Source organism: Microcaecilia unicolor, unplaced genomic scaffold, assembly GCF_901765095.1.
Source record: "Microcaecilia unicolor unplaced genomic scaffold, aMicUni1.1, whole genome shotgun sequence".
Taxonomy (NCBI): Eukaryota; Metazoa; Chordata; class Amphibia; order Gymnophiona; family Siphonopidae; genus Microcaecilia; species Microcaecilia unicolor.
This window is the reverse complement of record NW_021963823.1, coordinates 5459-28682: the sequence shown is the minus strand read 5'-3', so window position 1 is coordinate 28682 and position 23224 is coordinate 5459. Positions and strand designations below refer to the sequence as shown.

The 23224-nt window shown below is 45.4% G+C and overlaps 1 protein-coding gene and 2 non-coding genes across 3 annotated transcripts in view; all 3 read left to right on the top strand.

The window, feature by feature from the left end:
- The window catches only part of LOC115459668 (TIMELESS-interacting protein-like), a 37798-nt gene extending 22388 nt beyond the window's left edge, over nt 1-15410 (top strand). Inside the window, exons 6-7 of the mRNA XM_030189478.1 lie at nt 6690-6753; nt 15307-15410. Coding sequence (XP_030045338.1) covers nt 6690-6753; nt 15307-15410 — 168 coding nt within the window. The remainder of the gene's footprint in view (nt 1-6689; nt 6754-15306) is intronic.
- On the top strand, nt 6208-6337 carry LOC115459670. The gene has a single exon (XR_003940315.1).
- Nucleotides 14650-14779, top strand: LOC115459669. Its single transcript, XR_003940314.1, has one exon.
- Nucleotides 15411-23224: the final 7814 nt, after the last annotated feature.

The following is a 23224-nucleotide window of genomic DNA, read 5'->3' as shown; positions in this document are numbered from 1 at the left end:
ACTGCTACAATTAGTTAGATGATGATAAAGTAGATTTTCGAGGGTTTAAGAATATATTTAATCTAGGTGATGTTAAAAATAAAAAAAAGAGTTCATATATTTTAATAAACCGGTTGGTTGTCTTTTCTACTTTCCCTGAACTGACAACCAAACCAATTGTATGTGAAGTGATGCATTTGATTTCTTTAACATTGGGAGGGTTTCTGTATCCAAAGAAGTAATTCCTTAACATCCCTGTGGACTGGCCCAGAATGCAGCTGATGGGTTGTGCACGCCTTCCAGCAGGTGGAGACTGAAAACGTTGACTCTAGAGAGAGCCAGTGAGAGTCCTGGCTAACTGGAACTAGACTCAGTATCATCAGTCTCCAGCAGGTGGAAGGTGGTGAGCCCATTCAGAGTCTCTCTGTATATTTCTTTTTCTTCTATAATTTTAAATACTTCAATTGGTCTTGTGAGTGGTTTGATTTTTAGTTATTCTGTGCCCCAGTGTCTCTTGCTATGTCTGGAGGCTGAGATCCACGGGAGTCTCCCTAAGCCTTGGGGGTGTCGCATTCGGGTGGCCGGGTTCCTCCCTCCCATCTCCTCCCTTGGTCTCCCTGCTTGATTGATCTCTGCAGGTTGTCAGCCAGCCTTCAACTCTTTGAGGGAAGAATGATTTAGGCTATGGGAGAGACAGCCGCAGACAAAAGTAAAAAAAACAAAACAAAAAAACTAAAGGCAATGTCATTCAGAGGCGCGAACGAGCAAGGCAGCTCTGTCGGCCTCAGCTTTTCTTTAGTTATTTTGTGGCTGAGAAGCTTAAATATTACATTGCTCAGTGTGTCTCTGGTGCGGTCTGATGGCTGCTGGAGTCTGCAAATTCTGTACGGCAGTGGACAGTGCAGTGGAATCCAGTTCCTCCTGGGTCGTTGATGTAGCGGTGGTGGCGGCCATGGTTTCTAGGGATTCAGGTGGCTCGGAGAAATTTCTGGTGCCCGGAGTGGCAGGAAATGCCATCATTTTGTCTCACTGTGCCAGCACAGACCTGCTGCTTCCATTGGAACAGGCCAATTTAACCTTTGTCTGTGCCCTCGGGGTCCTCGGGCGGCTTCCTGCCTGGATTTGTGTTACAGATGTATAAAGCTTTTATATCGCAGAACTCTAATCCCCCTTCAGCTCCTTTGGGTGAGAACATGGAGTGGCAGGTACTGCTTGCAAAGCATCCCAGGGGGTCCTGGGATCTAGTGGAGGGTCTGGTATCTGATCCAGATCACAACATGCCTTCTTTGGAGTGGCCAGACTATTTAGGGGCGGGGTTGCTTTCTGAGGATCCCAGCATGTTGGAAACCGGGGGAGGGGGGAGAGCCCTTGCCTTCGGGGAGAGGATCCTTCTTTGGTTCATATTTTCCACAAGGAAGATTTGCAAGAGCTTATTTCTTTGGTAGCTTGTATCTTGCATTTCAAAGAGGACCAATCCCTGGCCATCGAGAACTGAATCTTCTAGGGAAGGGTATTAGAAGACCAGGTAAGGTGTTTCCTATGCATCAGGACATTTGAGATATAATTCAGGCTCAGTGGGATGCCCCTGACTCTCCCTTTTGGCTTGCTAGATCAATGGTTCGTCTCTATCTTGTTCCAGATTCTCACAAGGCCCTTCTTAATCCCCCTGTTGTGGATGCAGTTGTCTCGGTTACAAAGAGGAATATGGTTTCGGTGGATGGGGGTACAGCTCTTAAGGATGTTCAGGATAGGCGTTAGCAGGGCATTTTTTGAGGGGGTACTCGGGGGTACTGAGTACCGGCACCTTTTCCAGTGTCTGCTAAAATTGACCCATGGACCACAAGTTTTAATGAAAGAGCTCAGGCTCAAGACACCAGTTCTGCCTTGTCATAGATTCTGTGACTGGTTGCAGGGGGCCTGGCTATTGTGGGGTGGCTCCCTCAGTAATCACACCACCCCTGAAGGGTGGCTTGGCATTTGAGTACCGGCACCTTTTTTGCTAGAAAAATTGCACTGGGTGTAAGGAAGCCCTTTTAAAGAGCAGTTTTGATGTCTCAGCCTTAGTGGTTCAAGCAGCCATCTGTGGTTCCTTGGTTGCTAGGGCATGTTTCCGCTGGTCTGAGTGCATTTTAGACAGAGCTTCAGATGATGTGGCTTTAATAGATTCTGATGTGGCAAAGCTTGAGATGGGCTCTGCCTTTTTGGCAGACTCTTTGTATGATTTGCTAAGCGCTTCATTTAAGTTTTATGTGTGGCCGCGGAGTTGGTCTGTGGACATGGCTTCTAAGTCGAAGTTGAGTGTATTCCTCTTCTGTGCTTCTTTTCGGGCAAGAGTTAGACAAGTTGTTCGAAGTCTAGGAGAGACTAAAGTGCCTCGGCTCCCTGAGGACAGACCCAGAATGTCAGGCCGTTCTCTGCTCCCTACTAGGGGGTGAGGGCGAGATTGTCTCCGGTATAGGCCAGGGAGAGTTGCTCTGGCTCAGAGGTCTCATTTTTTTTTCAGAGGAATCGGTCCTTTCAGGAGGTTCAAAGAGGAGGCAGGGACTCGGGATCTTCCTTTCAATCCCCCTCCCGTCCTGCCCAATGAAGGTTTCTGGGTCCAGCCTCTAATTACTGTGGGAGCTCAGTTAACACAGTTCTATTGGAGGTGGGCCCAGATTACTTCCGGTCAGTGGGTACTAATGATCAACAAATGTGAACTCCTTCACATACATCCAGAATTGTTTTATAATATCTGCTTGGTGTACTGCTTGTCATTGCGGCATAATGTAAGCCACATTGAGCCTGCAAAGAGGTGGGAAAATGTGGGATATAAATACTAGAGGTTTATTCAAGATGGGTACGCCTTCACGCAGCATCTTCCAGAAGCCTTTCTGGAGTCTCCTTGTCGCTTCCATTTCAAGGTGGGCGTGATTCGCGGTACACTAGAAAGGCTTCTCGATTTATAGGCTATTTGTCCGGTTCCCTCTGCAGAGTTCAGATATGGTTGTTATTCCATTTATTCTGTGGTTCTGAAGAAGGATATTTCCGTCCAATTCTGGACCTCAAGATGGTCAGTCGGGCCCTCAAGGTTTCCTCTTTTCATATGGAGACCCTTCGGTCGGTCATAGTGGTGGTGAGGTCCGGAGAGTTTCTGATGGCACTAGATTTGACCGAAGCTTACTTGCGTATCCCTATTTGGCCCATGCATCAGCGTTTTTCTTCAATTTGTGGTTTGGGGCAGGTATTACCAGTTTCAGGCTCTTCCTTTCGGACTCGCTACAGGTCCTCGCACGCTCACAAAGGTGATAGTGGTGGTGGCTGCCAATCAGAGCCCAGAACAGTCAAGTTTCAAATAAAAACTAGTCACATCACTACAGACACTTCCTATTATCTGTGTGCCAAATAAAAGAAAGAGAAGTCAATGAGACTGGAAAATATCAAATACATTTTACAGGCACACACTGTTTCTTCACAGTGTGTGGCTGAATACCAAGAATTTGGATTGCTAGTCACCACCTAATATCTAAATTACTGTTCAAATGGTATTACACTATGTCAGGGGCGTAGCCAGACTTTGGTGGGAGGGGGGGCCAGAGCCCGAGGTGAGGGGGCATATTTTAGACCCCCCCCTCGCCGCCAACCCTCCCCCGCTATCACCGTGGGCTTCCTTTGCTGGCGGGGGACCCCAAACCCCACCAGCCGAGGAGGTCCTCTCCTTCCTCCGAAGGCTTCGTTCTGTTTCTGACGTCCTGCACATTATACGTGCAGGATGTCAGACTCACAGAAACAGAACGAAGCCTTGCAGATCAGCCAGCAAGGCTTCGTTCTGTTTCTGTGAGTCTGACGTTCTGCACGTACAATGTGCAGGACGTCAGAAACAGAACGAAGCCTTCGGAGGAAGGAGAGGACCTCGGCTGGCGGGGATTGGGGTCCCCCGCCAGCAAAGGTAGCCCATGGCGGGGAAGGGTTGGCAGCGGGAGGGGGGGGTCGTTGGCAGGGGAGTCCAGGGCCAAATCTACGGGGGCCCTGGCCCCACGTAGCTACGCCACTGCACTATGGTAAAGTTAAACGCCATGGATATGCAGAAGAATGCTGGCCCCAGCATGGTGAATGGGGAAACTTCTGCACAATTGGTAGGAGCCACCCACAAATAGTTTTTGGGATTTATTTCCGCTTAGTCCACAGTTCCTAGCAGATTATAATAAATTACATACATAATCAAAATAACCAAATGCTTAACATGTAATAAAAAAATACAAAGCAAATTCACAAATCGTACAAAACAAACTCCACATCATGTCAGAAATAACAATCAAGTGCAAGTCCCAGCCTTTACTCTTATGAAAATGCCTTCTGAAATAAGTATGCTTTACGCTGCTTCCTAAAGGAAAGAGATGAATTAAATGTTGAGTACGCGTTCAAAGGAAACTCCCCCAAGTCTAGGGGGAGTCAGCCAGTACTGGGGTGAATAAGGAAGAAAGATAGAGTGGTCCTTTTGGGGATTGCAGCTGTCATAATCGCACTGGCGGTGGGGTGTAATTACGCACACCTTCAAAGCAGTTAAGGAATACATTTTTAATGTTTGACAGCCTTGAGAGCAAATAGGCTTGAGCAATTTAGGAAGGTTAGGCATGGTCTGCCTGACCCCTGAGTGGACTAGGCGTTCACCTAGGGTGGCACTGAGGCCACTGTCAACCGTTTAAAGAAGCCTCATTGTAGCCAGGTTGGTACGTTGAATGTCCACACACGCTTAAGGCCCTACGCTGGCCACAGTGAGGCTTCATTCAACAAGCTGACAGCCTTAAGACCGTGCTGGGATACTGAGTCAGTTCTGTATCAGAGGGAAGAGCATTCCCTTTCAGGGACACTGGCAACAGAAAGTCTGAATTATAAAAGAATTTGGCTTTTTCTTCCTTTCTTGCTACATCTACTGTTGGCTGCCTTTTAATATGATAAGTTTGAGCTGCCGTCAGCATGGCTCTTGTACTGCCACTGGTTAAACTATTGTTGTAGTCTGTAAATAAAGCATTGAAAACACTCTTTTGAAAAGAAAATCTTTATGCATGCCCGTTTTTATCTTTGTTTCATTCCGGAAAAGATACGTTTCTGAAAGCTTTTCTCAGCTGCTGTCGGCATTATGAACATGAGGGTACTCATGGAAATTCAGAACAGACAGCTTAGGAGGGGACTTGGGGAAGGAGAGTCAAAGAAACCGTGCCAGAGCAATAAAAGGTTATCAATAAAATATATTCGCAGAACAGCTGAGCACACAAATATATAGGAAGATTAGAAAAGCAGATATTTCTTAATATGAGATAAAGTGCCCCCTCCCTTTTTTTCTCTTTTTAGTTTAAAAGGAGATGTGTGTATAATTGGAATGTGCCTGTACTGTTTGTTACCCTTGTTAATGGGTGGTCTAGGTGTGTGCTGAATAGTAAGGTTTAAGGCAGTGTTGTTTGAGTGACTGTTGTTACTACTACTACTACTACTTAACATTTCTAGAGCGCTACTAGGGTTACGCAGTGCTGTACAAATTAACAAAGAAGGACGGTCCCTGCTCAGATGAGCTTACAATCTAAAGAACGAAATGACAAGTTGGGGCAGTCTAAATTTCCTGAGTAGAGGTGTAGTGGTTAGGTGCCGAAAGCGACATTGAAGAGGTGGGCTTTGAGCAAGGATTTGAAGATGGGCAGGGAGGGGGCCTGGCGTATGGGCTCAGGGAGTTTGTTCTACGCATGGGGTGAGGCAAGGCAGAAAGGGCGGAGCCTGGAGTTGGCAGTGGTGGAGAAGGGTACTGAAAGGAGGGATTTGTCTTGAGAGCGGAGGTTACGGGTAGGAACGTAAGGGGAGATGAGGGTAGAGAGGTAATGAGGGGCTGCAGATCGAGTGCATTTGTAGGTTAGTAGGAGAAGCTTGAACTGTATGCGGTACCTGATCGGAAGGCAAAACACACAGTGTTGTTCAGGAAGACACTCATTGTGAGAGGACTTTTTTGGATCCACTGTGTGTTTTGCCTTTCATTGGTTTTCCTGTGGAGAGTTCACCTTCTGTGGGTGTTTGCTTCGTTGTACCTGATCGGAAGCCAGTGAAGTGACTTGAGGAGAGGGGTGATATGAGCATGAAATTGATCCATGTGATGTGTGAATGGATTATATTCACAATTTCCTTTTGCAGCTTTGTAGCCTTGTAGTTAAATAGCTATTAAGGTTCAAGCCCCCACTTCAGTCTTTTTGCTGCTCTTCAACTGTGACTGTCCTGTGCATGGTTGCACTTTTCAGCAGTAAGGTGTAAGCTCAGGCTGTCACACACAGCAAATGGTTCCTGCCGACAGGGTCTGTCTAGCTGCCAGGCTACCTGTGCGATGGCTCCATACACAACTCGCATAAATCCTTTCAGCAGAATGATGCATAGAATTCAAGTTCTGGATAGATTGTTTCTTCCATTTGCTATAAGTATATCACTAGACTCCCAAAATTTCTTAAAGTGTACAATAAGTCTACAAAGGTTCTAGTTTTCTAAATGAAGTTGCTTGTTGCCAGATCCCAACCCTGGTTTACTATTCATCTGGAAACCCACAGGAGCGCAGGGTACATGACTGGACTCCTTCACCCCTTTCTATCCCTCCCCAGTAAAACAAAAAAAGCAAACCTGCTGTCAAATGAACAGCAGATGAAGCTGTGCAGAGTAGAGATGCTATTTCAATATACATTTAATCTATGTTCCCTCAGACCTGCCTGAAGCGAATTCGCCTGGATGTCCCCATTATACATGAAGATTTTGTCCCTGATCAAGGTATATAAGCATTTTCTTTGATCTGTTTTGTTGTGGCCTTCGAGTTTACTTGTCCTAGTTTGAGATACCAGTTTAAAACCTCTTGTTAGAGCTTGCTTGAGCAACCATAATTGCAACGTATTTCAGAAAATCAAATTCTGTGTGCCCTCTAGTAGATGTCTGCTTTTTGCGAACGTCTGAAAATCACTTTGTTGTTTTGAGTGCCTACAATCAAAGGGGGTGCTTCCTCGTGATCTTGATGTGAACAGTGTCATCACTTGTGTGTACGGATGGGGGAGGTTTAGTTATCTAGGCCTGGTTTTTATCCCTTCTCTCCCCCCCCCCCCCCCCCCCCCCCCCCCCACAACACACACACAAAAAGGAGCGCTCTGGGCACTGTGGCAGAGTTCAGACAGCATATATTATACAATCTACTACTACTATTTAGCATTTCTATAGCGTTACAAGGCGTACGCAGCGCTATAGAAATGCTGACTAGTATAATGTAGTATGTTTGGAGGAAATGAATAGTCTGGTCTAATTATACTAGTCGGCATTACCTGAGAGAGGCTATGTCCTCGTGCGAGCTGGATCTGCACACTGCGTTGTCCCCTCTTTGGAGAGTGTTGGTGAATGCAATTCCACAGGGACTTGCTCGGTGATTTTGAGGAAGATTTGTGAGAAAACAGATTATGAAGAAGAGACCACATGATTATAACTTGAAGGTTTCTTTTTCCCTGGATTTCTTCTGTTCAGGCATTGTTGCTAAATAACTTAGCTCCACAGACAAGCTGAGAATATGCAGATACACTAGTTGGTGATGTCTAACAGCTAATGTACCAGAGCTCTCCCTTAGCTTGAAATTTTTATTGTTCAGGAACACATGGGGATTCCCATTCCATGAGAGCCTGCCAACGTGGTTAGAAGTCAGTTTACCTCACCTGTGCTGCAGGCCAGTCACAACTTCTCTCCTGTCAGTGGGACCCTGCACCAAACCAAAAAACAAACCCCAAATATTAGCCTACCAGGGAACTCGCTGCACTGGATTCCCTTCGATCGATTGCTGCATGGAGGAAACTAGTACATAAGTGTTGCCTTACTGGGACAGAACGAAGGTCCACCAAGCCCAGGATCCTGTTTCCAACAGTGGCTAATTCAGGTTACAACTATTTTATTTTTTTGTTACATTTGTACCCTGCGCTTTCCCACTCATGGCAGGCTCAATGCTGCTTACATGGGGCAATGGAGGGTTAAGTGACTTGCCCAGAGTCACAAGGAGCTGCCTGTGCCTGAAGTGGGAATCGAACTCAGTTCCCCAGGAACCGAGTCCACCACCCTAACTACTAGGCCACTCCTCCACTACCTGGCAAGATCCCAAAACAGTACAATACATTTTATGTTGCCTTGCAGCTGTTCTCCATACAAGCACCTGCAGACAGAAGGAATTTCCAGTCCATCTGACTGTCCTGTGCTAGCACAAAAGTCCTTGCCCGCTCTGCCCATCTGGCAATCAGCTCTATCGGGGGCTGCAGCCTCCTGAGTACTTGAGCTAAAATATAAGGTACATCCTGCCCTGGAACACTCCCATCCTGTTACCACCATATCAATCTATAGTGTCTGGAGCATCCCTAAAGAAAATGAAAATCTGAAGTATCAGCTTAACCGCTCCCCCCACCCCCCCCGGGCAGTGACAATAAGCTTCTGGACTCAATTGGGTCTATTGGGCCTTTGTGCTAACACTAAAGATCATAGTTCATTGATTGCAGATCCTGCACTATCAACTTTTGAGCCTCATTCGGCTGGAGGACATCTCTGCTGACAAAAGAGACTAACCTCATCAAGAAGCCATCTATAACATTTGTTCCACCTATGATGTCTATGGCAGTGGCTATTGGTTCCTGTGGTATGGCCTAGCTCGGAGCACCAGATCTCCACGATGATATGCACAACATACTAGCTAATGCTTCATTAGGCACACCATCTCCAACTTGATATCAGACTTCATCTCTTTCCACTACCAGCAAGAGGCTCTTGACCCACTCTTCCTAGTGGGCCTTCATCGCCTATAAGCCACTGCCATGTCTGTGGCCACATCAGGTTCACTCCCTTGGTTGAGATATACAGTGCACCCACTTGGTTATCTCTCTAGATTTTCACTAGGCACTATTGCATAGACTCCAATTTGCAACAGAGACTGCTTTTGGCCAAGTGGCCTTTGCACTAAGACGACTCCACCTGCTCTCCTCGGGTCACAACATGACAGCCACAGAGACCTGCAGCTAGTATGCGTACATATCCCCTGCTGCTTTTCAGAGAAGGAAAGTAGCTAAACTGTAACGGGTTCACAATAGACAGCAGGGGAAAGCGGCCACAATATTCTGCCTTCTGTCCTTGCTGGACCTACTGTACTCCCATCTCACAGCAGCTATAGTACAACCTGACCCTTTCCATGTTGGAGAGCTGTCTTGGCATGGCAGTCCCCGTGCATGCCTGGAACAATAAAAATATAAACTTTAGGCTAGGAGAGACCTAGACAGCAGCCAGGCTCACAATACCTTACTTTGGGATAGGGGCCTGCTTTATTCCCGTCCCTCCCCCTTCCTTCGACTAGCCAGGACACCCCTCAAGGCTTGACAGGACAGGGTGCAACTCATTCTTATAGTTACTACTACTACTACTACTATTAACATTTCTAAAGCGCTACCAGGGTTGCGCAGCGCTGTACAATTAACAAAGAAGGACAGTCCCTGCTCAAAGGAGCTTACAATCTAAAGGACAAAAAGTGCAGTCAATCAAGATTGAGGCAGTCTAGATTTCCTGGATAGAGGTACAATGGTTAGGTGCTGAAAGCGACATTGAAGAGGTGGGCTTTGAGCAAGGATTTGAAGATGGGTAGGGAGGGGGCTTGGCGTATGGGCTCAAGGAGTTTATTCCAAGCATAGGGCGAGGCAGGGCAGAATCTGGAGTTGGCGATGGTGGAGAAGGGTACTGAGAGGAGGGATTTGTCCTGTGAGCGGAGGTTACGGGTAGGAGCGTAAGGGGAGATGAGGGTAGAGAGATAGTGAGGGGCTGCAGATTGAGTGCATTTGTAGGTTAGTAGGAGAAGCTTGAACTGTATGCGGTACCTGATCGGAAGCCAGTAAAGTGACTTGAGGAGAGGGGTGATATGAGCATATCGGTCTAGGCGGAAGATAAGACGCGCAGCAGAGTTCTGAACGGATTGAAGGGGGATAGATGGTTAAGTGGGAGGCCAGTGAGGAGTAGGTCACAGTAGTCAAGGCGAGAGGTAATGAGAGAGTGGACGAGAGTTCGGGTGGTGTGCTCAGAGAGGAAAGGGCGAATTTTGCTGATGTTATAGAGAAAGAAGCGACAGGTCTTGGCTGTCTGCTGGATATGGGCAGAGAAGGAGAGGGAGGAGTCGAAGATGACTCCGAGGTTGCGGGCAGATGAGACGGGGAGGATGAGGGTGTTATAGACTGAAATAGAGAGTGGAGGGAGAGAAGTGGGTTTGGGTGGAAAGACAATGAGCTTGGTCTTGGCCATAGTTCCTAGAAGGATCAGATAGATCTGGTACCTGCTCCTTCTTAGCAACCACTTGATGCTACTAATAGAGCAACAATGTTCTCTTCTTCACCCCAACCTTCAGACTCTCTCCCTGACTGTCTGGCAATTGAACAGAGTTGTGTTGACCACTTATGGTGAAGGACATCCTCCTTTTAGCTTGCAAGACCTCCAGCAAGTGCTGATTCATATGGAGCCATTTCACTAGTTAGGCACAATCCTGGACCATAGTCTATTCACATGCTTCCTGTCTCAGCTCCTAATCTACATACTAGAATTCTCTCAATCAGTATTCAAAACTACCTGTCTGACTTCATTTGACTGCCATTGCTGCTTACCATGACCTGGGAGACAACATAGCTATTTCACTCCATTTATTTGTGACCCACTTTGAGAGGACTCATGAATTTTCATATCAACCCGCCTGGTCCAGAACCTGCTGCCAGCCTGTCGTCATCCTCTCTGCACTCTTGCCTCCTTTTGAGCCCCTTAGCATGGCTTCCACCAAGTACAGTGCACTCTGGTTAAGTGCGAGTCCTCAGGACTGAAGTTTAACTTGCACATAACAGATATGACCCTTTTTCTGAACTGAGCTACGGCACATTGGCACCATAGAATGATGTCACCAACTAGTGTAGCTATATATTCCCATGCCGTCTGTAGAGAAACCCTCATTACAGGTAAGCAACATCATTATCCACCAACCTACACAGTGCAACATAATAAAATTGATAACACAATAAGATAATGCTTTGTGGAGATTGAACTAGAATGAAATAAACTGTGTTCAGCAAAGTGGATGAAGAATGGAGAGAGAAGTGTTAACAGTGTCAATATCAATTTATTGTTTATATACTGCTCACTTGCCAAACAGGACTACTACATCCAGTTGACAAACTCTCTTGGCTCAGACCCTCGGTGTCTCTATGCCACACTGAACTCTCTCCTCAAAGTGCCTTCACCTCCAACTCCCCCCTTCACTTTCTCCCTAGACTCTGGCTGAGTACTTTAATGATAAGGTTCACAAGATTAAAATTGAATTCTCAACCGTCACCTCCACCTCTCCTTCCCTCAGTCCATTCTCTCAACTCTCCTTCAACCCCTCCCTCTTTTCTAAAATCACTGAAGAGGAAATGGCACACTCTTTCCTCCTCCAAACTGACTACCTGTTCCTCTGATTCTATTCCCACCCATCTACTTAACACTATCTCTCCTACTGTCATCCCTTTTATCTGTCATATCCTCAATCTTTCACTTTCCACTGCGACTGTTCCTGATGCCTTCAAACATGCCGTAGTCACACCACTCCTTTAAAAAAAACCTTCATTGGACCCTACCTGTCCTTCCAACTATTGCCCCATCTCCCTCCTCCCTTTCCTATCCAAGATACTTGAACGTGCTGTTAACCGCCGTTGCCTTGACTTTCTTTCATCTCAAGCTATTCTTGACCCACTTCAATCTGGCTTTCGCCCCCTTCATTCAATTGAAACAGCGCTTGCTAAAGTCTTCAGTGATCTGTTCCTGGCCAGATCCAAAGTTCTCTATTCTATCCACATCCTTCTCGATCTATCTGCTGCTTTTGACACTATTGATCACAGCCTACTCCTTGATACGCTGTCCTCACTTGGATTTCAGGGCTCTGTTCTTTCCTGGTTTTCTTCTTATCTCTCCCAGCGTACCTTTAGTGTATACTCTAGTGGATCCTCTTCTACTTCTATCCCACTGTCAGTTGGTGTACCTCAGGGATCTGTCCTGGGACCTCTTCTTTTCTCCATCTATACTTCTTCCCTTGGTACTCTGATCTCATTTTCAGTATCATCTTTTCGCTGATCTACCTCTCCACACCAGAAATCTCAGCAGAAATCCAGGCCAAAGTATCAGCCTGCCTGTCTGACATTGCTGCCTGGATGTCTCAGCACCATCTGAAACTAAACATGACCAAGACTGAGCTTCTTATCTTCCCCCTAAACCAACCTCTCCTCCTCCCCCACTCTCTATTTCTGTAGATAACATTCTCATCCTTCCTGTCTCATCAGCTCGTAATCTTGGGGTCATCTTCGACTCCTCCCTCTTCTTCTCTGCACATATTCAGCAGACTGCTAAAACCTGTAGTTTTTTTCTCTGTAATATCAGCAAAATTCGCCCGGTCTTGAAGCCTGGCCATTGAAAGGTTGTGTTTGAGGCTATGAAGACATCAAACAATTTTGGCAGGCAAGGAAGCACTCTACCTCCATGGCCTATAGTAGTCTGTTGAGTTTTAAGGTGTGGTGTACTAAGAGAGCATCGGGTGGCCCAAATGTTCTCTCTTTCATAAGAATTGAAGAAAGGCCAAGCCTTATCCTCCCTAAACGTGCACGTGGGAGCGCTGGCCTGTTACCAGGGACATTTGGTAAAAATTGGTGCATCCCAATGTTGTGTCCTTCCTTACAGGGGTAGCACACTTGCACCTGTGGTATGTCATATTGTTCCATCTTGGAATCTTCATTTGGTTATGTGAGCATTGACAGTTCCACACTTGTGAAGAAAACGTCTTTGAAGGATCTCACTGAAGTTGTTTTTAGTAGCGATTTCCTGAATTGGAAGAATTTCAGAATGTAGGCCTTGGGAAGCTTGAGTTGAAAGTTCTGAGGTGTTTAGATGTTCATAGAGCATTGTTGCATTTCCTGGTAGTAACTTGAGTTCCTTAGGAATAGTTTGTATTTGGCTGAAGGAAACATTTGGCCTACCGTCCCAAAGGCTGAGAAGTTTCCCAGGGTGTCATGGCTCATTTGATTGGAGGATAGTGACTTCACTAGTCAAGTCTCGCTCTCTTTCCCCAGGAGAAATTTGTAGGGCTACCACCTGCCTTTTATACTCCTTTGCCAAATTTTGCAGGTCGTATGTGCAAACTAAGCGAAGAAGTGGTATTTGGAGCCAGGGTTTTGGTGGCAGAAGTTTCTTCTTCCCACCCAAAGTAACATTGCTTTGCTACATCTCATGAATTCTGGACTGGTTTGATTAGGGGTGAAAAGGAAGTAGAATTTTGGTCTTGGTCTTGCCTATTAATTTTCGTTCATCGAGTCTAATCATAGAAGCATAGAATCATGACAGCAGATAAGGGCCAAATGACCCATCCAGTCTGCCCTTCCTCAACAACCACTAGCTTCTCCTTTTCCTAAGGGATCTTATGTGCCTGTCCCACGCTTTCTTAAATTCTGATACGGTCTTTGTTTCCATGACCTCCATCGGGAGGCCATTCCACGCATCCACCACCCTTTCTGTGAAAGAGTGTTTTCTTAAATTCTTCCTAAGCCTATTTCCTCTTAACTTCATCCTATGCCCTCTCATTCCAGAGTTTCCCTTCATTTCCAGCGTATACATGTTGAGGTCCATGAGCCTGTCCCCATATGTTTTATGACAGAGAGAGTTTACCATTTTGGTAGCCGCCTTCTGGACCGACTCCATCCTGTTTATATCTTTCTGTAGGTGCGGTCTCCAGAATTGCATTCAGTACTCCAAATGGGGCCTCACCAGAGACTTATACAAGGGCACTATTGCCTCTCTTTTTTTTTTTTTTCCTGCTGGTTGTCCCTCTCCTTATGCACCCAAGCATCCTTCTGGCTTTGACCGTCACCTTTTCTACCTGCTTGGCTACCTTAAGGTCTTCGGACACAATCAACCCCAAGTTCCCTGTGTGTGACCAGAGGTCTGCCCTGTATTTCTTGTCAAATATAGTCTGTACAGAGGAGCCAAAGGATATTTACGTTTTCCAGAGGGAGAACATCTAAGTTCTAAAGCCCTGTATTCTCTTCTCTGCATCTTAGCATAGCGGGTATTTTGTTTGGTTTGCCCAGATTTACTTTGTTAAAGGAATACTGATGAGCTGGGGCAGCATGGTGCCTTTTATAGGGCAGAGCTCACTGGTCTTGGTATCTAAATGCTGGCTAGCAAGCAAGCATAACAACCCATGTGTTCTGGACTGGTCTGGTTGGACTCAAGGAAAGAAAATTAGAAGGTAAGACTAAACTTTTTCCTTCTGTGCTTTATTCTAAGTTTCCTTGAATTTTGTTACTGATATTTTGTGTGTGTGTGGGGGGGGGGGGGGGTGGAGGGCTATTTTTTTTTTTTTCATGCTTTTTCTGAATCTGCCTTCATGGAGCCTCAGACCTTGAGCTGCACTTCTGTGTAAATAACATTTCCATGCAGAAGGTCCAGGTGTGGATACGAGCTGTATGAGCAGCTGTTAACTCCTCTGGGTGTGAAATACATCCAAGTGATGTGTGAATAGATTATATTTGTTTTCCTCCTGCAGCTCTGTAGTCTTGTATTTAAACAACTGAAGTCCTCCCACTCTGACCTTCTTCCAACTCCTCAGCTGTGACTGTCCTGTGCATGGTTGCATCTTTCAGCAATAAGATGTAAGCTTAGGCTGTCACACACAGCAAATGGTTCCTGCCGACAGGGTCTGTCTAGCTGCCAGGCTACCTGTGCGATGGCTCCATACATATCTCAACATAAACACTGCATAGAATTGGGCTCTGGATAACTTTGTTTCTTAAAATATTTTTCCCTTTTTTTTGTCATTGCTATATAATTTATATCATTAGCCTCCAAAAATTTTTTTATTTATTTTTTGTTACATTTGTACCCTGTGCTTTCCCACTCATGGCAGGCTCAATGCGGCTTACATGGGGCAATGGAGGGTTAAGTGACTTGCACAGAGTCACAAGGAGCTGCCTGTGCTTGAAGTGGGAATCAAACTCAGTTCCTCAGTTCCCCAGGACCAAAGTCCACCACCCTAACCACTAAAAATTGATCAGGGTACACACTAACACCTTTCTCTTCCTCCTGTCTAAATCTCATGTTAAACGTGTCTCAGTTCAGCAAATTTATATCCCACTCCACCCCATATAAAGTTTCTCATATTTGGGTGGGGTAAAGAGATCTCCTTTTAATCTAGAGTTTAGTAAAAGCTGTGATACATGAACAGTCTCTGAATTCTTCCTCAAAAAAGCCTTTTGTTTTACAAACTAGAAGGTGCTAATATTGGATTGGATGAGGCACGGAGGATCTGGAGCTGTTCTCTGAAAGTGTGCAACAGAATCCTCCCTCCCCACCCCCATCTGGCGTCTTCCTGAGTGAGGAGCAGAAGCAGAGGATGGAGAGGAACCGGCAGCTGGCCCTGCAGAGGAGGCAGACGAAGACACAGAGCAGTACTCAGGCACAAGCTGGTGGTAAGGTGGTCTTTTGTCATCCTAAAGGGCTGCTTATAAGTTTTAAAACTTTGCATTTTTCTTGTTCAACTTGGACAAAGTCAAAAGATTAATTCTTGGTTCATTGCTATTAGTTTTTGAAGTACTTGGTGAAAGGAGTGGAACTCTGCATTACCCTGTAAACCATCGGTGGTGGTTGTGCTTTGGATGAAAGGTTGCTCATGATATCTGGTTTTGTCCGTTGTGCTTTTTGCTTCTGCCTGATCCATAAATGCAGGGTTGAAAGAGGAACAGACATAGCTCAGATTCTCAACCTTGTTGGATTCATGTGATGTCATAGCATACAATGCCTTGTGACTATATTGTATTTCTAATCTAGGATTCTTTGAAGGTTGTATAGATCGTATTGAAGCAACTTGAAAATGGTTCGAAGTGATTAATTAGTCCTTTCTTACCTTTTCTTTCTGTAGATATGGCATCTTTTCCCCTGGCAGCTACCTCTCCTGTGAATGATAGTGTTACTGAAAGACAAGACCTAGAAGATTGGAATGTGATGGGTTCAGTGGAGTCTGCTTCTCCTGTAGCCCATGACACCACCGTGGAAATAGAAATGGGCACAATTACAACCACCATCACGGACTAGAACCAACAGTTGGAAATAGTTAAAGAAATCTAGGGTCTTCTCTATTCACTCAGTTTGGCTGCAAATGGCTGTTAGGAAAAAAGGGTATTTTGTATGACATGTTTTAAGAGTCCATGTCTCTGCTTGCATCCCCCACCGAGCCTGGTGGCTGGCTACAGACTGCTTTGCGTTAGTAAAGCACCTTTTCTGCAGATCTGAAACTGAATGACTATCAGCCTGATTTCCTTTTATTTTACACTGACCATATGCAATTCTTCTGGATTCCTTTCATTTTCTTCTTTTCTCTAATTGTTTGAGTGAATTTGCCATGTTTTGTCTGCTTCTTGTTCCCTCTGATTCTCATTTTGACAGTTTACAAAAGCTTCTGCCTTAACAGAAACATTTTAGATTATAATGTATCAGTGCCATAGCTTACCAAGGGTGGGTGGTGGTGGGTGGTCCACCCCGGGTGCAGGCAGCAAGGGGGTTATGTGAGCAGGTATGTGGCTGTCACTCTGCCAGTCTCCTGACCCCTCTAACATTACTTCCTGTTCCGGGGCAAGGGACCGGCAGAGCTGATAGCCTTGCACCTGCTTCGCACACCCCCTTGCTGGGAGGAAAGGTCTGGTGATGTGCTTGGGGGGGGGGGGGGGGGGGGCACAGTGTCAACCTGCCCCAGGTGGCAAACAGGCTAGGAACACCACTGACCAGTGCTACTAGCCAAAAGCAACATGCATCTCATTTGTACAGTATAAGTGATTAGACTGTTTGTGTTTTCTTTCCTCCCCATTACTAGTCTAGGAACTGCATGACTAGAGAGCGGGAAGATGGGTGTATTGATGCAATGTGAGCAGAACTGGGCCTGTGTCCTCCCCTTTAGATGATCTTGCTCCGATTCTGCTTCACAGGCCAGGTGCTGGGGTGCAGTACTTGATTTCTGGCTTTTGTCACTCTGTTACTGCTTGGTTGTCTTATGAAAGAAGCATCTTTCTGTGAAGATACTTGGAATTGTATTGTAGAAGTGGTTTGAGGTGGTCAACCCCTCCTGCTTAGGAGCTTGGGCACCAAATTGCGGATAATTCTGTTACTTGCATGCCAATCTCTTTTCTGTGTACATGCTGCTAACAGTTTGTTCAGCAAATGTTTAGGTCCCAGCTGTTGTTATGGACTTTATTTACAGATGACAATGTCACTGATGATGGACTCAGTGTGCGCTCATCTTGAAATAAACTTTCATTGGGCCAGATATCTTGGATGGAGGGGGGGGTGTTTTATTTTCATTGGCACTCATTGAAGAACTAACTGCGGGTGCTATATCTGGGAGCTGTTAATTGTGTGTGTGAGGGGGAGGGGTTTCTTGTACTTTTGCTAAGATATTTGCTGGTTTGTATTTTTGTTTTCTATCTCAAAATGTTGAATAAATCTAATGTTAAAAGAAAGTTGCTGATAAGTTTGTATACTAAGAAATAAAACTGAAATAATTCAGTTACCTGATTAACAAACAAATCTTTGGCATGCCTAAGAATTCCCATTGTATTGTATCCTATGGAAGGTGATACATAGTGTGATGAAACACCTAGCCACCTGTCTGGGGCTAACCCTGTGGGTACCTGGAGGGTCTGTCCCCAACTCAGCTCTGCCTGCACCTGCTGCTTGTGCGCTACACTAGCATCCTCCATCCCACTTGCCTCTGGGTGAGCCTCCCACTCAGGTTATTCCCTGGTGATTTCTAGCTTACTGGTGCCACATATGCGGGGGTCCCAGAGTTCTGTTTTCACTGAAGAAAACCCTGGGGAAGGACCGAGAGGGACTAGCAAAAGTACACCTGAGAATGAGGTGGATAGAGCGCCGTTCACAGAAGAGAGTGTGTATCAACAGCTTGGAAAGCTGAAGGTGGACAAAGCCATGGGGCCGGATGGGATCCACCCCAGAATACTGAGGGAGCTCAGAGAGGTTCTGGCGGGTCCTCTTAAAGACTTGTTTAATAAATCCTTGGAGACGGGAGAGGTTCCGAGGGATTGGAGAACGGCGTAGGTGGTCCCTCTTCACGAAAGTGGGGATAGGGAAGAAGCTGGAAACTACAGGCCGGTAAGCCTCACTTCGGTTATTGGAAAAGTAATGGAAGCCATGCTGAAGGAAAGGATAGTGAATTTCCTGGAAGCCAATAAGTTGCAAGATCCGAGACAACATGGTTTCACCAAAGGGAAATCGTGCCAAACAAATCTCATTGAATTCTTTGACTGGGTGACAGGAAAATTAAATCAAGGACGTGCTATGGACGTCATCTACTTAGATTTCAGCAAGGCTTTTGACACGGTTCCCCACAGGAGGCTCTTAAAAAACTAGACAGCCTGAAGATAGGACCCGAAGTGGTGAACTGGATTAGGAACTGGTTGACGGACAGACACCAGAGGGTGGTGGTGAATGGAGTTCGCTCGGAGGAGGGAAAGGTGAGTAGTGGAGTGCCTCAGGGATCGGTGCTGGGGCCCATTCTGTTCAATATATTTGTGAGTGACATTGCCGAGCGGTTACAAGGTAAGGTTTGCCTTTTTGCGGATGACACCAAGATTTGCAGCAGAGTGGACACCCCGGAGGGTGTGGAAAACATGAAAAAAGATCTGAAGAAGCTAGAAGAATGGTCTAACGTTTGGCAATTAAAATTCAATGCGAAGAAATGCAAAGTGATGCACTTGGGGAGTAGAAATCCAAGGGAGACGTATGTGTTAGGTGGGGAGGGTCTGATAGGCACGGACGGGGAGAGGGATCTTGGGGTGATAGTATCTGAGGACCTGAAGGCGACGAAACAGTGCGACAAGGCGGTGGCAGTAGCTAGAAGATTGCTAGGCTGTATAGAGAGAGGAGTGACCAGCAGAAGAAAGGAGGTTTTAATGCCCCTGTATAAGACGTTGGTGAGGCCCCACCTGGAGTATTGTGTTCAGTTTTGGAGGCCGTATCTTGCGAAGGATGTTAAAAAAATGGAAGCGGTGCAAAGAAAAGCTACGAGGATGGTATGGGATTTATGTTCCAAGACGTAGGAAGAGAGGCTTGCTGACCTGAACATGTACACCCTGGAGGAAAGGAGGAACAGGGTGATATGATACAGATTCAAATATTTGAAAGGTATTAATCCACAAACGAATCTTTTCCGGAGATGGGAAGGCGGTAGAACGAGAGGACATGAAATGAGATTGAAGGGGGCAGACTCAGGAAAGATGTCAGGAAGTATTTCTTTCACGGAGAGGGTGGTGGACGCTTGGAATGCCCTCCCGTGGGAGGTGGTGGAGATGAAAACGGTAACGGAGTTCAAACGTGTGGGATATGCATAGAGGAATCCTGTGCAGAAGGAATGGATCCTCAGAAGCTTAGCTGAAATTGGGTGGCGGAGCAGTTGGGGGGAAGAGGGGTGGTGGTTGGGAGGCGAGGATAGGGGAGGGCAGACTTATACGGTCTGTACCAGAGCCGGTGATGGGGGCGGCAAATACTGCTGGGCAGACTTATATGGTCTGTGCCTTGAAAAGGACAGGTACAAATTCAAGGTAAGGTATACACATATGAGTTTGTCATGGGCAGACTGGATGGACCATGCAGGTCTTTTTCTGCTGTCATCTACTATGTTACCCACAGACCAAAACACAAACCACCAGGATTCTTAGTCCAGGATAGCAGAATCAATAAACTAATCAGGTTTATTGTCAGAGTAGACCAGTGAACCATATAAAATACGTGACAAATGTGTGTTATTGCTTTTCTCTTCAAGTTCTGTGACAACTAACATTTGTTAGTTTATTGGCTCTGCTGTGCTGGACTAAGAATCTTGGTGTGTGTTCTTGGGTCTGTGGGTGCTTACTGGGAGCTGTGGTCCCAGTGTCCTTGGAATAACCCAAGCCGGACCCAGTTGGTGGGTGAAGGATTCTAGTATAGAGCATGAGCCCAAGTGCTGGTGAGGCTGGGCAGGCACATCAGTTGACTGCAGGGTAACTCCAGGCAGGTGCTAGGTATTTCATGACAGACTGATCAAGCGAAACAGCAAGAACCACATTGTTTATCTCAAGGTGTATGGACTTCATTTAGCACTACAGTTAAGACAAGCTTCCTTACTAAAGTGGGATCTGAAACCAGACTATCTAGGGTGAAGGGTGAGTGTCTTTTATATGAAAAGACAGTTGAATAAAGCAATTTTTTTCTAGGACATTACATCTAGGTTTAGTAATAGAAGAACGACAGAAAGGGAGTGGAGGGACTGGAGCTGGAATGAGGTGCAAGAACCGATCCTGGCAAGAGAAAAGACTCTGGAGAAGAGGGAGAAGGTGAATGAGGGTGGGTAGGTGGCTGAATAGTTTTTCAACAGGTCCTGAACTTTTATCAAAGAAGAATTGAGGGGAAAATCAGCTGCAGGAGGGGATGTTATGGTGTGAAAAATAGAGTATAGTTCATTTGCTGAATTGGGGAGGGGGGGGGGGCTTCTTAATATGATTAGTGAAATAAAGGACCTTGGCTTTATGGAGGTGGAAATTGTAATCTTTTAATCTACTTTTATAAAAAAAAAAAAGGGAAATCTAATATAGTTTTCATCCAGATGTGTTTGTTCACATCTGTGCAGTTTCTTAAGTAGACAGAGGCCATGATGGGGTCCACTCAGGAGAGATACCTAGACTAATGAGGAGGGGTAGAGAAATGTGGGAGCAAGTGATCAGTCCAAGGCACAAGTATAAAATGGAGAGACCTAAATTCAAAGGCTGAATTTGTAGGAAGCCTGACAGATCCAGGGTATGACTCTTGGTGCGTTGGGATTCTGACCTGAGAGCTGCAGATTATTATTTTTTGTAATTTTTGTTACATTTGTACCCTGCGCTTTCCCACTCGTGGCAGGCTCAATGCGGCTTACATGGGGCAATGTCTAATTGAGAAAGGAAACTTCTGGAGCGAGCATTGAGAGGGTTATCCACATGCACATTAAAATCTCCAAGGATAAGGACTTCAAGGTAACAAAATCGATGCTTCAGAAATCATGTGGCAATAGGTTGATGTTGGGGAGAATGCACAATAACCTAGAATGACAATAGGATTTGGACCCAGAAGCCTTCCCAGGCAGGGATTCTGGATAGAATTTTCAGGACATCTAGACTGCCCCAACTTGACATTTCGCCCATTAGATTGTAAGCTCCTTTGAGCAGGGACTGTCCCTTTTTGTTGAACTGTACAGCGCTGTAGAAATGTTAAGTAGTAGTAATTTAGTAGGCAATTCTTCAAGTCTTAAGTTTGGTAGAGTAGAGAATTGCGAAGCTACTTCTCTTGGATGTCTGACACTTGTCGCCCATGATGATGAAACGATAGCTTTTGTCCCATTTATAATCGTGGGAAAAGCTTTTTCTTGAGGCGTTTTTTTTTTTCCTCCTTTTTTTGAAAAGTATTCTCCCTTTTTTCTGAAAAAAGTAACCTTATAATAACTGGGTTCTGCATTTATATGGACTGATAAATACTAGAGAATGACATGGGAGCAGGTAATCGTGGAAAGCAACAAGACCTTGTGGGGAAGGGAGAGTGACATGACCTTGCAAGGAGGGAGAGGAAGGGAATATGAGAGATGAGGATGGAGCTGGGGTCTGATAGGGTGATGAGAGCCAGTGGAGGGTAGATGAGGGTAATAGGATGGGAATGCAGGCGAAGTAAGTGACAGGGGTTTAGGAGACTGGATATTAAGTGAGAGAGAGAGGGAGCAACGGTAAAAGCTAGTAGGTAGATGAGAAGTGAAACAGAGACTAAGGTGAGAGAAAAGGGGGATAAACACAAATAGGGGACAGACAAGAATGAAAGGTCACTGCCAGACAGATGTAGAGAAGGAAAAAAAAGAAGCCAAGAGGAGAGAGAAGAAATGGAATCTCCAACATAGAAAAGAATTTAGAGAAGACTGACATGTGGAAAGTGGAAGAGACTGGACCAGCCCAGTTAGAAAAATAAAGTGTTCAGCCAACAAAGGTAGAAAAGAAAGTTTATTTAATACTTTTTAAGGGCTGAGATGTGCCTGCTTTGTGAAATGTACATCTCTTCTATTTTTGTATGAGTGCAGAGAAAATACATTTCAGTTTCTCTTTTACCAGTGTTTACCTGGCTTTCTTGAGGGAGATGTCTTCAGTTTTTCTGTGGTTCCCTATTTTGTAGTGAGAAAAGAATTAAATGTGCTTCGAGTTGTAGAATGATTAGAAAAATTAGTGCTTATTGCTTGCTATGTGAATGAATATTCCATCACTGTTTTCATTATTGCTTGCCAGACCAGTCCAGTATTATTACATTTTAAGGGCAATTGTTTTAATTCGTGTATTCAGTCCTTACATGCACATGATTTTGCTTTTTAAACCCAAAGGTAAATCTTAAGGGTGGTTAATCAGTGAGACTTCTGTGGACGGGGACAGAGTTCACGGGCAAGGGGCAGGGACAAACTTTGTCCCCGCATCATTCTCTAGTAAGCACTAAAATAGTAGCTTTTCTCACTATTCTGAATCTAGCTTGCAGTGAGGCAAAGGATGTCAAAACCAGAAGAGACTATATAAGATCACAGATTTGAGATGTTGTAGAGCGGATGGACCTACAATTCAACAAGCCAATATTAAGGGTATGTGTGAGAGGTAGGTGGGAGAGGTCGAATTATGGTAAAGGATACATATCTGTGGTGGAAGTGGGTGACCTTTTGGAGTAATAACCGAACAGTTCCCAAGCAGTACCAGGATGTGAAAATGGCCACACATGATATTGGTGCTAAGGGCAAAACAGCTGTTGAGGGACTGGACCAGAAACAAACCTGCAAACAACATCAGGAGAATGCAAAGATGGTTTATTGTGTTTGTGAGCTCTGTGAAAGGTCTATAACAAGAGTGGCAACATCAGTCCTCAAGCCAGTTAGGTTTTCAGAATTTCTCCAATGCATATGCATACAAATCACCACCTGTCTACCTCCATTTCAATCTAGTTACAGTGCAAATTATTTATGTAGTAACTACCTCTTTTTAATTCTTAAATTTCTTTTGAAACATCTAGTACATAAGTAAGTACATAAGTAATGCCACACTGGGAAAACCAAGGGTCCATCGAGCCCAGCATCCTGTCCACGACAGCGGCCAAT